The 13,839-nt window shown below is 36.7% G+C and overlaps 1 protein-coding gene across 3 annotated transcripts in view; it reads left to right on the plus strand.

Annotated features, from left to right (window-relative positions):
- The window catches only part of RAB27A (RAB27A, member RAS oncogene family), a 72,040-nt gene that overhangs the window by 39,418 nt on the left and 18,783 nt on the right, over nucleotides 1-13,839 (plus strand). For all 3 annotated transcript variants that reach the window (XM_059913256.1, XM_059913257.1, XM_059913258.1), the window contains one exon: nucleotides 6,550-6,724. In XM_059913256.1, coding sequence (XP_059769239.1) covers nucleotides 6,572-6,724 — 153 coding nt within the window. In that variant the 5' untranslated portion in view covers nucleotides 6,550-6,571. The remainder of the gene's footprint in view (nucleotides 1-6,549; nucleotides 6,725-13,839) is intronic.

The following is a 13,839-nucleotide window of genomic DNA, read 5'->3' on the forward strand; positions in this document are numbered from 1 at the left end:
TAGTAGTTGTTCAGGTAATATTATCCCTCCCTGGTTTTTTACTCTCTGTATTAAATGTGGTTGATAGAGGGAAAATTGGGCTTTTAAAAACTGGCTTATCTGGAGTAGATTTTGAATGATTCTGCCTAGTGATTGGGGATCGTAAGGCTGGAATCTACGACTGAATTTAATAGGAAGTTTCATGGAGAATTTGGGCTATAGTATGTGTGTGTGTGTGTGTGTGTGAGAGAGAGAGAGAGAGAGAGAGAGAGAGAGAGAGAGAGAGCTTTCCCCTTTGCACTTAACTGAAATCAATTTCTTCTATCTTATTTCCTGAAAAGCAATTAAAATATATTTTATTTTTTAAATAAGGAAGAAGATCATTGACTTTCTCTCACCAGGCAATTATCACCACATGGTACATGTTGAGGAAGTAGGTGTTCCTTGCTTTCTGTTGTTAATCTGTTGAGAGTGAGGGTGTAGATCACTTTGAAAAAATATTTGTGTAAGGAGGAGAGATAGATGTGAGATGAATAAGAAAATCTTTTGCCTGTTTCAAATTGAGGGCATTCTTGACTTTTTAGAAGACATTTCCTTGAGGTATTTAGATGCTACTTCCTCCAGGAGGTACAGTGTTTAAAGAAGTGACCTGAGGTTCAAGTGCTCTCCATAGATTCTTTTTTTTGATAAAATTCATTTTATTTTATTTTATTTTTTACATTTTTATTGGAATACAGTTGATTTACAATGTCGTATTAGTTTCAGGTGTATAGCAAAGTGAATCAGTTATACATATACATATATCTACTCTTTTTTTTTTAAGATTCTTTTCCCATATAGGCCATTACATCTCCGTAGAGTCTTTTTTTTTTTTAATCTTATTTTTCGATTAGGGATTCAGTTCTTTCTTCATCTCTAAGAAAGAATATTGCCTTCGTATTGACCCTTCGGAGCTAGACTGCTTGACGATGCTAAATGCAGTTAATACTTATTACAGGACTTACTGCGTGCCAGGCACTGTTCTAAACTAAACTTTATATGTATACTCAATCCTCACAACAGCCCTCTGAGATAGGTTTACTGTTGTGCGCCATCGCATCTAAAATGTGTTGATGCTGCATTCTTGATTTTGCTTAGAAGTTGCTAATGAAAGGTTTCACACAACTGTATTTCCAGTGCCACCTTATTTAATAACAATTGCAAGATGTCATGGGTTGTAAGACTGTGAAATATAAGATGCACCCCACTTTTAAAGAAGTTAAGAAAGCAGATACATGATAGTATTAATAAAATAGGTTATCATTCCCATTGTTAAGATGGGGATCCCGAGGCAAAAGACATTAAATTTTCTAAAGTGACATGACTGGATTCATAGCCAGGTGATTCAACTCTAGAGTCCTTGCTCTTAACTTCCACTTTTTTTATGTCTCTCAACAATTCATTGGAATTGAGCCCATGTTAATATGTGGAGAGACTGCCCAAGACCCACTTCCTCATCCTTTCATTGTGGCATTCATGATAGACTGGCACCGAGATTCTTCCGAGGGAGGAAGTGTGTGTGATGTATGTATCACCTGCCTTTAGGGCTGTGATGAGGGCTGTTACACTAATGCATGTAAAGTGCCTGACATGTGGGCATCTTACTTATTTTTAGCAAGAGCAGTGCAATTGGGAGGCCTTGATGAACTAGCTTCCCAAGCATCAGTAGGCTGAAGTGCTTGCTGGAAATTGTGTGCACAAAATGTTGTTTGGGTGCCCCAAATTCTGCATTGTGTATTTTTACTGTTTCCCTGTCTGCTCTAAAATGCCAACATAAAAATAATTTGTTATTTCCATAATTGGGGAGTGGAGTATTTTTTTTTTCTGAAGAACAGGTTCCAGAAACACCACTCAGGACTTGAGTAACAAAAATAAAAAGCAAAAATAATTTTTATTATTTTTAATTAAAAATTTTTAAAAAAATGTTTATACTCTTTAAAAAATTTTTTTTTTCTTTTTTTAAAAAATAAATTTATTTATTTTTTATTTTTATTTTTGGCTGCGTTGGGTCTTCGTTGCTGTGCGCGGGCTTTCTCTGGTTGCGGTGAACGGGGGCTACTCTTTGTTGCGGTGCGCAGGCTTCTCATTGCGGTGGCTTCTCTTGTTGAAGAGCACAGGCTCTAGGCATGCGGGCTTCAGTAGTTGTGGCTTGTGGGCTCTAGAGCAGAGGCTCAGTAGTTGTGGTGCACAGGCTTAGTTGCTCCGCAGCATGTGGGATCTTCCAGGGCCAGGGCTCGAACCCGTGTCCCCTGCATTGGCAGGCGGATTCTTAACCACTGTGCCACCAGGGAAGCCCTGATTTTCTTCTTTTTAATGTGGATCATTTTTAAAGTCTTTATTGAATTTTTTACAATATTGCTTCTGTTTTATGTTTTGGTCTTTTGGCCCTGAGGCATGTGGGATCTAAGTTCTCTGACCAGGGATCAAACCCTCACGCCCTGCATTGGAAGACGAAGTCTCAACCACTGGACCGCCAGGGAAGTACCCAAAATAATTTTTAATAATATGAAGATGGTTCTACGTGAAGACCTACCAGAAGCTGAAACTTAACATTTAGTTGTCTTTACCTCGTGGTGGTAAGCGGTGGTGAGACAACCACATATAGGACTGCAGGATGGGTTTGGGATTGTAGTCTGCTATGGACTAGAATTATTTTCTCCTGAAAGATGGAATGATTCCATTAACTGTAGGCTTTGACTAACTGACTGTAAGCTCAGATAAGGAACCTGTCACCACCAATACCCTGAAAAATCTCTGTCAACAATTTGAAGATCTGCCTGTTCCCTGAATACTTTTATTTCCTAGCAGCTTCCTTACTCTTTAGAATTCTGGTCTCTGTTAACCCAGACCAGCCTGGTCATTGTGACCAACTTAGGGCAAACTCTAAATAGCATCCCAATTTGCTAAAGGTTCCCCCCAGCTGAAATCTCTATTTTATTGTTGGATCACAGATCCGTGTTTTGCTGCCAGGTCCTTGAGATAAGGCAGGAGGTGAGTTCTCAACCAAGGAAGGCTGTGTCACTCATCATACCTTTCCCTGTTGTTTATCGTATTCTCCTCTGCCAGTATCCCTTCTCCCAACCTGTTTACTGTACTCCAACACGTACAAGCTGTTCAAGTGTAGAAAGAGACTATACTGTGGTGGAGATAAATATTTGAGCACAGATTGTCTACAGTTGGGATACTTCTAAGTAAAATTTTAAGTTTGTTGATTTGGTGTAAGTTTAAAGCACCAAACCATTGCTTTTGGTGCTTCTGAGTATCATTTTACATTTTTAGTCTTGAACTGTTTGAACATCTGATCAGTCAGCTTGGACTGTTTTGAGCCAGTTTTTACCTTGAACTAGTTACAAGCAGTCTGATAAAATTAGAGCAACTATGACCCAGTTGGAGATAGATTTAATTGGTCAGCACTAGCTTGATTCAGTAAAATATGCTCTGAACCAATCAAACCTTAGGTGAGCCAGTCAGAACCTGCTTGTCCAGGTCAGAGCTTATTTGAGCTAGCTAAAACCAGTGTGAAGCAATTTGAGCTCTTAAAACCAGACCTAAATGATTTTCCTTCGATACATGTGGTTTTAGCCAAAGTGGCTTTAGATCAATCAGAAATGGTTTTGTAGGTAGAATGTCTTTGAACTTAACTCTTTCACTCTGAACCAGAATGAATCATTGAGATCCTTTTGAACAAGTATGAATTTTTTAGTATGGATCAGAGTGTTTTATACAATTTAAACCTGTTCTTAAGCTGGTCATAACTCTTTTGAAATTGACATATCTACTTAAAATTAATTGAAAATGGTTTGAACCAGCCAAGAAAGAAGGTGATGTTTGCTGACTCGGTAAACTACTCTTAGCCAGTCAGCAATCTTTTGTGCCAGAAATACATGTTTTGAGCTGCCCAGAGGCAATTTTAGAAATTGTTCTAGGTCTTCAGATCCTGTCTGATCTGTCCAGAATGGGGAGAAGAGAGTGAGCCAACATTTACTGAGTACCCAGCATATGCCAAGCATTGTGCTGGGCACTCCACAAAGAGCATCTCATTCAATCCTTAGAACAATGGTGTGAAGTGGTGTACATTATCTTCTTTTTCATGGAGTGGAAACCTGAAAATCCAAGACTGAAAAACATCTGAGTAGCCAGTATGTGGGAGATACGGAATCCAATCCAGCTCTGCTTGACTTCAGAAGTCACATGTTTCCTGTTAGGCTACCTTGTATGATATCATACCTGGTCACTTTTAAATCCCACATCCATTTGTAAAAACTTGAGTAATGGCCACAAAGCTTGAGGTAGAATGGACATTGGACTTGAAGTTAGGAGACACATGTTCTAGACTGTGCAAATGAGTTAAACTCTCTGGGTTCTGTTTCATTCTTTAGCAAACTGAACCCAGAAAATGAAAGGTCTGAGCATTTATTTTCAGGTCACCAAGGTAGATAATTGTCTAAAGGTACAGTCTGAAGAGTGTAAAATATGATTAATTTCAATGGTGGTATCTATACCTTCAGTTGTGGTATTTTGTTTGTTAACACTTCCTTTATGATGGTTTGGTTTGGGAACAAACTGTTATATATTGCTGTCATCACGAATAGAAGACAAAACCCATGAAGATCATTTGTAGACTTACCTGTGTAATTCTTCTCCCATGATAACTAAACATATTAAATTTTGGTGCAGCAGAGATAGGTTCATCTGTCTTTGAATTCCATTCAAGTAGGTTTAGAGAATTCTAGAAGAGTATGCCATTGGTGACATTTTCTCCTGTACCTGAAATGATACAGAAACTAGTTATAAAAATGACCAACTTTTTTCAAAATAAAAATAAAGAGGAAATAAGGTAGCCACAGCGACTTCTTGCATCATTCTCCTTGCAGAATTTGGAGTTGCTTTCTGCTTCCTCATTTATTTGGAGGGGAGCCCCCCCCCCAAAAATGATTCAATGTTATCTGGACCTACTTTTCAATTCTTAGCTCTTATTTATGAATAACTTGGAGCCAAGTGAGATACTGTGATAAAACATACTAGAATCTTTATTTGTACCCAAGTGGTCATCTTCTGGAGAGGCATTCTGTTACACACCATTAATACTGGCAACCTGCACCTGTGAGTACAGAAGCTATAACATAGGAAAGCCATCATCTGTACAGTGTCACTCCTTATAGTGTGTAAATAGAATGCCAAATGTTTGTAGAGGCTTTGCCCTTGTCGACTGACCAGCCATATCTGAATGTGAGGCCACAGCTCTGCACTAAGGGACTCTGTGGAAGTCACTGCAGCAACTCTTGGGGATCAGAATTCAGGATTTTTGAGCATAAGGTGAGTCACCAAATTGAGGATAGGGTGGGGGAGGCAACCTTGAAAATCAATAAATGTCCTTGCCTGAGCTTTTATGAATTTTATGGATCTGTAGAAATAATCCTATAGGGAGCGTTGAGAATTGTGGTAAAGTTTCTGGGCAGGAGATGGCTGGGTGAAAAGGGGACAATGAGAGGAAAATCAACAGCATCTAATGTAGGGCATATGATGTGTATGTGGATGGGTGAATATGTATGTTGAATGGGCAGGTAGAGTTGTCAGTGGTAACGGAATAGCTGATTGTTTTTCTGATTTTCAGGAGGGTTTATCGGTATTAGAAATGGGAGGATAAAAAGAAGTAAGCCTTCCCTGGAGACAGACTATATTTCTAGTCAGACTGATATTTTGAATAGTTTGAATCTATTTGCTGATTGCAAAGGATAAAAAGTAACCATGGTTAGGTCTTGCTGTAAAACCAAGAATATTTCTTCTCAAAGGTAGACCAATATTGAAAAGCTGAATTGGTAGCATTTCCTGTAGAATACCAAGGCAAATGTAGATAAATGAGCCCTTCATGGTGGAACTCAGTTCTCAAGTGAGCAGTGATATTCTAGAAAGATCTGATTTAATATGTAGTAACAATAATAATTTGTAAGGAAGGTGCAAACCAAGCTTTACTTGTGAACTTAACATTATCTTTGAAGGAATGGTAATCACATGTGAAAATGCATAGGATAAATGAAATTGCCTCAATGTCCACGTAAAAAGAGAAAAGCCAAGGATGCAGCACTAGGAGACTTTGAAAAAGGAGGGGCAGTTGGAACCACTTGCACTCTAAGAATTATTGTTATTCCTGTAACATTCTCCTTCCTCCTTTCTTTCTTTGTTTTGTCAACTCTTGTTCTACACGATCTGCGTATAAGCCTTAGTGACCATTATCTTTTTGATTTTCATTCTCACTTGGAATTTTTGTCTTAACAGTACTATAATATGCACAATAAATTTAACCTAAACTGTTAGTTATTTACAAGTTCAGTAGCATCTCATCTAGCAAATGATTAAGTCCTTGGAATAGTGAATAATGTCTAATCCTCTCTTCACAGAACCCTTAGGCACATAAGTGTTACGTAGAAGTACTTGATGAACTGGATATTAAAGGAAGTCATTTTATTCATGGAAGATTCTAATATTTTCTAATTGGTTTTTGGTAAATATATATTTGTTTGTATTTTTCAGGTGAACCACTGAGTTCTTCATTATGTCTGATGGAGACTATGATTACCTCATCAAGTTTTTAGCTCTGGGAGACTCTGGAGTAGGGAAGACCAGTGTACTTTACCAGTACACAGATGGTAAATTTAACTCCAAATTTATCACGACAGTCGGCATTGATTTCAGGGAAAAGAGAGTGGTAAGTTCTGTATCCTTCTATATAAAAACATAATCTGAGCCAACATTTGCCTGTCTGTTTTGTTTACTTTGTAGGAATTAGGAGGACAAAGGTTGGAATCTAAAATTAAAGAGTCCTCATACCCCTGTTTTGTGGGCTATTTCTTCAATTTTTGATATCATTTTTAATGGATTTTCTCTTAATTAAGGCCTCAGCTATCGCATAGGGAACACTAAGTGGCAGAACTCATTGATCCCACCAGGAGTGTGAGGTTGGAGTAGGGATGGGAATGGCGGTAGGGCATGTGGATCTGGGAGGTAACCAAGGGAACAGCAAGGTTCTGCAGAATAAGGGAAGAGGATATTTTTTAAAAATTTTATTTAATTTATTTTTCAAAGGACAGCAAGACAAGTTATTGTGGGGTAGGGAGGAAGGCAGGAGGTTAGTATGTCCAGGAACTACATTTCTTACTGAAAAAGCAGCTGTTCCCATGAAGCAGGTCAACAAGTAGTCAGGAGATTAATGACAAAAACCCTGCAGTGGAGAGTATTCTACCTGGGAAAAATGAATGGTCTCTGGCTTCTAGGACAGAAATATTCATTCCCTCTGATCCACCCTAAGCCTTCCACTACCAGAGAGTCTGTTTTTTTTTTCTTTTTTTTTTCATTTTAAAAAATTATTTTTAAATTGAGGTATAGTTGCTGTACAATATTGTATAAGTTTCAGGTGTACAATATAGTGATTCACAATTTTTAAAGGTTATATTCCATTTATAGTTATTATAAAACATTGGCTATATTCCCTGTGTTGTACAATATATCCTTATAGCTTATTTATTTTATATATAGTAGTTTGTACCTCTTAATTCCCTACCCCTATCTTGCCCCTCCCCTATATGCTTGTGATTATATTTATTAACTAATCCCCATTTTATAACTTTGTTTTTAAAAAATAACTTTATTGAGATATAATTTATATAAAATTGACCCATTTAACATGTACAATTCAGTGGGTTTTTAGTATATTCACAGTTGTGCAACTGTCACCACTACCAAATTTTAGAACATTTCATCACCCCAAAAAAAACCTCATATCCTTTGGCATTTTTCCATTTTCCCTCCCCCAGCCACTAATCTACTCTCTGGATTTGCTCATTTGGATTTATCATGTAAAGGAATCATACAATATGTGGCCTTTTGCGTCTGGCTTCTTTTACTTAGTGTAATGTTTTCTGCATAATGTTGTATCATGTATCAGAACTTCATTCCTTTTTATGATGAAATAATATTCCATTGTATTGGTATACCACATTTTGTTTGTCCATTCATCCATAGGTGGACATTTCGGTTGTTTCACTTTTTAGCTGTTATGAACCATACTTCTATTAATATTCATATACATTTTTTGGGTGAACTTATGTTTTCAGTATACTTATATAGGCTTGGAGTGGATTTGACTGGCTATATGATAACTCTCTGTTTAACTTTGAGGGACTTTCACATTTTTCGGAAGATGCTGCCCCATTTTACATCTTCACCAACCATGTATGAGGGTTCCAATTTCTCCATATCTTCACCAGCTCTTCTTGTTGTCTATTTGATTGTAGCCATTCTAGTGGGTGTGAAGTGGTACCTCATTGCAAGTTTGACTTAAATTTCCCTAATGATGAATATTGTGGAACAATCACCTTTTCATATGCTTATCGGCCATTTGTTTATCATCTTTGGAGAAATGTCTGTTCAGATCCTTTGCCTATTTTGAAATTGGTTGTTTTTTTGTTGTTAAGTTTTAAGAGGTTTTTCTGTGTGTTTATTCTGGATAAATGTTCTTATCAGATATATGATATGCAAATAGTTTTAGCTTTTACATTTAGATCTGTGATCCATTTTGAGTTAATTTTTGGGTATAGGGTGAATAGGGGTCCAACTTCATTCTTCTGCATGTGTATATCTAATTGTCCCAGCACCATTTGTTAAAAAGACTGTTCTTTCCCCTGTTGAATGTTCTTGACACTCTTGTTGAAAATCAGTTGACCATAAATGTAAGGGTTTATTTTTGGACTCTCAATTCTATTCCATTTATCTATATGTCTATCCTTATGCCACTATCTTGATTACTGTAGCTTTGTTGTAAGTTTTTTTTTTTTTTTAAAGTAAGCGGTACCTTATTTTATTTTATTTATTTATTTATTTATTTATTTTTGGCTGTGTTGGGTCTTCGTTTCTGTGCGAGGGCTTTCTCTATTTGCGGCAAGCGGGGGCCACTCTTCATCGTGGTGCGCGGGCCTCTCACTATCGCAGCCTCTCTTGTTGCGGAGCACAGGCTCCGGATGCCCAGGCTCAGTAGGTGTGGCTCACGGGCCCAGTTGCTCCGCGGCATGTGGGATCCTCCCAGACCAGGGCTCGAACCCGTGTCCTCCGCATTGGCAGGCAGACTCCCAACCACTGTGCCACCAGAGAAGCCCCTATTGTAAGTTTTGAAATTGGGAAGCATGAGTCCTCCCACTTTGTCTTTTTTCACGATTGTTTTGGGTCCTTGCAATTTCATATGAATCTTAGGGACAGCTTGTTAATTTCTACAAAAGAAACTGGCTGAGATTCTGATAGGGTTTGCATTGACTCTGTAGAATAATTTGGTGAGTATTGGTATCTTAACACTATTAAGTCTTCTGATTTGTGAACGTGGAATGTTTTCCTATTTAGATCTTCTTTAATTTCTTTCAACAATATTTTGTAGCTTTCAGAATATGTTTTATACTTTTTTATTAAATTTATTCTTAAGTATCTTAATCTTTTTATGCTATTATAAATTAAATTGTTTTCTTAATTTTATTTTTGAATTGTTCCTTGCCAGTGTATAGAAATACAATTTATTTTGTAAGTTGAGCTTGTATACTGGAACCTTACTGAACTTGTTTATTAGTTCTAATATAACCTGTACATGTGTGTGTAGGGGGTGTATGTATCTGTGTGTGTATTTATTCCTTAGGATTTCCTATATACAAGATAGGAAATAGATGTTCGGAATTCCCATCTTCTGTTATACTTCTTCCTTTCCAACTTGAGTATGTTTTGTTTCTTTTTCTTGCCTAATTGCCCTGATGAGAACCTCCAGTAAAATGTTGAATAGAAGTGTTGAGAGAGAACATCTTTGTCTTTTCTTTTAGGGAGAAAGCATTCAGTCACCATTAAGTGTAATATAAGCTGTGCATTTTTCATAGATGCTGTTCTTCAGGTCAAGGATGTTCCCTTCTATTCCTAATTTGTTGAGCATTTTTATCATGAAAGGTGTTGGACTTTTTCAAATGCTTTTTCTGCATCTATTGAAATGGTCACGTGGTTTTAGTCCTTTATTCTACAACTGTTCTATTCCATTACAAATCAATATTGATTGATTTTTGTATGTTAAACCAATCTTGTTGTTATCGTGATAAATTCTACTCAGTCATGGTATATAATCCTTTATATATTTTTCTGGATTCTTCTTGCTAGTATTTTGGTGTCTGTATTCAGAGTGGACATTGGTCTGTAGTTTTTTTTCCCCTCGTATCTTTGATTTTGGTGTCAGGATAATATAGGCCTCCTAAAATGAGGTGGGAAGTAAGTATTTCCTTCTTTTCTATATTTTGGAAGAGTTTGGGAAGGATTGGTGTTAATTTTTCTGTAAACATTTGATCAGATTCATCAGTGAAGACATTTGGGCCTGGCCTCTTCTTTGTGGGAAGTTATTTTTATTATGAAATCAGTCTTCTTATTGGTTATATGTTTCTTTAGATTTTCTATTTTTTCTTGAGTTAGTTTCAATTGTTTGGGTCTAGGAATTTCTCCATTTCTTCTAAGCTACCTAATTTTTTGGCATACAATTGTTCATACTATTCCTTTATAATCTTTTTACATATGTAAGGTTGGTAGTGTTGTCCTTTCTTTCATTTCTGATTTTAAGAATTTGAGTCTTCTATTTTTATCCTTGATTAGTCTAACTAAAGGTTTATCAATTTTCTTGATTTTTTTTCAAAGAAAAGTTCATTTATTTCTACTCTTATCTTTATTATTTCTTTCCTTCTGCTTGCTTTGGATTTAGTTTACTCTTATTTTTCTAGTTTTTTGAGTTTGAAGTTTAAGTTATTGATTTGAGATCTTTCTCATTTTTTAATATAGGTGTTTACTGCTAAAAATTTCCCTCTGAGCACTGCTTTAAGTTCACTTGATATTTTTTGTATGTTGTGCTTTTCATTCATCTAAAAGTATTTTCTAGTTTCCCTTGTGTTTCTTCTTTGACCCATTGGTTATTTAAGACTGTATTGTTTAATTTCCACATATTCATGAATTTTCCAAATTTCTTTCTGTTAATGATTTCTAATTTTACCACATTGTGGTTAGAGAACATACTTTGTATGACTTCAGGTTTTTAAATTTATTGAGGCTTGTTTGATGACCTAACATATGGTCTGTCCTTGAGAATGTTTCATGTGTACCTGAGAAGAATGTGTATTTTGCAGTTGTTGGGTGAAATCTTCTGTAGATGTCTATTGTGTCTAGTTGGCTTACAGTGTTCTGCAGGTCTTCTGTTTCCTTGTTCATCTGCCTGCTTGTTTTATCCATTATTGAAAGAGTATTGAAGTCTCTAAATATTATTGTCAGATTGTTTATTTCTCTTTTTATCCCTATGTATTCTTAATAAATCAGCCCTTTTATCATTATAAAATATCCTTCTTTGTCTCTAGTAGCTCTTTTTGTCTTCAAATCTATTTTGTCTCATATTAGTGTAGCCACTCCAGCTCTCTCTTTGTTATTGTTTGCATGGTATATATTTTTTTCATCCTTTTCCTTACACCTTTTTGAATCTAAAGTGTGTCTTTTGTAGATAGCATATAGTTGGATCATGTTTTTAAATCCATTCTACCAACCCCTGCCTTTCACTTGGAGTCTTTAATACATTTACATTCAATATAATTACTAATAAAGTAGGATTTATATCTGCCATTTTGCTACTTGTTTTCTGTGTATCTTATCTTTTTTCTGTTGTTTTGTTATTTCTTTGCAACTGTGTTACATAGATATTTTCCAGTATACTATTTAAATTCCCTTCTCATTTTTTACTATATATTTTTTGAATTATTTTCTTAATAGTTCCCCTAGGGATTACAGTTGTCATCTTAATTTTTAACAATCTAGTTTGGATTAATACCAACTTAATTTCAATGCCATACTCTGCTCTTATGTGGCTCCATTTCCTACCCCTTACTTTGCACTGTTATTGTCATACAAATTGCATCTTTATACACTGTGTGCCCATCAACACAGGTTTATGATTATTAATTTATGCAATTGTATTTTAATCAGATGGAAGAAAAGAGTTGCAAAAAACCATTTATACTGTCTTTTATATTGACCCACGTAGTTATCTTTACTGGTGCTCTTTATTTCTTTGTATGGATTCGAATTACTGGCTAGGGTCCTTTCATCTCAGCCTGAAGCTCTGTCTTTATTATTTCTTGCAGGGCAGTTCTGCTAGCAATGAATTTTCTGTTTTTGTTTTTCTGAGGATGTCTTAATTTCTCTTTTAATTTTAAAGGATAGCTTTGCTGGATATAGGATTCTTGGTTGACAGTCTTTTTTCTTTCAGCACTTTTTGTCATTCTACTGCCTTTTGGCCTTCATTTTTTTTTTTTTTTTTTTAAAGATTTATTTATTGATTGATTGATTACTATGTTGGGTCTTCGTTTCTGTGCTAGGGCTTCTTGTAGTTGTGGCAAGCGGGGGCTACTCTTCATCGCGGTGCGCGGGCCTCTCACTGTTGTGGCCTCTCTTGTTGCAGAGCACAGGCTCCAGACGCGCAGGCTCATTAGTTGTGGCTCACGGGCCTAGTTGCTCCGTGGCATGTGGGATCTTCCCAGGCCAGGGCGCGAACCCATGTCCCCTGCATTAGCAGGCAGACTCTCAACCACTGCGCCACCAAGGAAGCCCGGCCTTCATTTTTTTTGATGATAAATCAGCTCTTAGTCTTATTGGGATCCCTTGCATGTACTGAATCACTTTTCTCTTGCTGCTTTTAAAATTCTCTCTGTCTTTTGATTTTGACAGTTTGGTGGTGATATGCCTAGTCAATATCAGCAAGTTTATCCTTCTTGGAGTTTATTGAGTTTCTTGAATGTGCAGATGAAGGTTTTTCATCAGATTTGGAAAGTTTTTGGCTATTATTTCCTCAAATATTTTTTCTGCCTCTTTCTATCTCTCCTTTTTTTTATTTTTATTTTTTTACAGGATTGCTAGTATGCATATATTTGTATGTTTCATGGTGTTCCATAGGTCTCCAAGACTCTCTTCACTTTTTAAAAAAAATTTATTTATTTATTTTTGGCTGTGTTGGGTCTTTGTTGCTGCGCATGGGCTTTCTTTAGTTGCGGCAAGTGGGGGCTACTCTTCGTTGCTATGTGCAGGCTTCTCATTGCGGTGGCTTCTCTTGCTGCGGAGCACGGGCTCTAGGTGCGTGGGCTTCAGTAGTTGTGGTGCACGGGCTCAGTAGTGTGGCTCGCAGTCTTCAGAGTGCAGGCTCAGCAGTTGTGGCACGCAGGCCCAGCTGCTCCATGGCATGTGAGATCCTCCTGGACCAGGGCTCGAACCCACATCCCCTGCACTGGCAGGTGGATTCCCAACCACTGTGCCACCAGGGAGTTCCCTCTCTTCACTTTTATTCATTCTTTTTTTTTTTCTTTTGTGCCTAGACTAGATGATCTCAATTGACCTATCTTTAGATTCAGCGATTATTTCTTCTTCCAGTTCAAGTCTCCTCTTGAGACCCTCTAGTGAATATTGCACTTCAGTTATAATTTTTAACTCCAGAATGTCTGTTTACTACTTTTTATAATATCTATCTCTTTATTGACATTCTCTATTCAGTGAGGCATTATTCTCATACTTTCCTTTGATTCCTTAGACATGATTTCCTTTAGTTCTTTGAACATATTTATAATAGCTAATTTAAAGTCTTGTAAGTTCAACATCTGGGCTTCCTTAGGAATGGTTTCTTTTGGTTGCTTTATCTGTGTGTGTGTTCCTATTTCTTTGTGTGTCTTATAAATTTTGTTGAAAACTGAACATTTAAATTGATAGAATGTAGCAACTCTGGAAATCAGA

This window comes from Balaenoptera ricei, chromosome 2, assembly GCF_028023285.1.
Source record: "Balaenoptera ricei isolate mBalRic1 chromosome 2, mBalRic1.hap2, whole genome shotgun sequence".
NCBI classification, from domain to species: domain Eukaryota; kingdom Metazoa; phylum Chordata; class Mammalia; order Artiodactyla; family Balaenopteridae; genus Balaenoptera; species Balaenoptera ricei.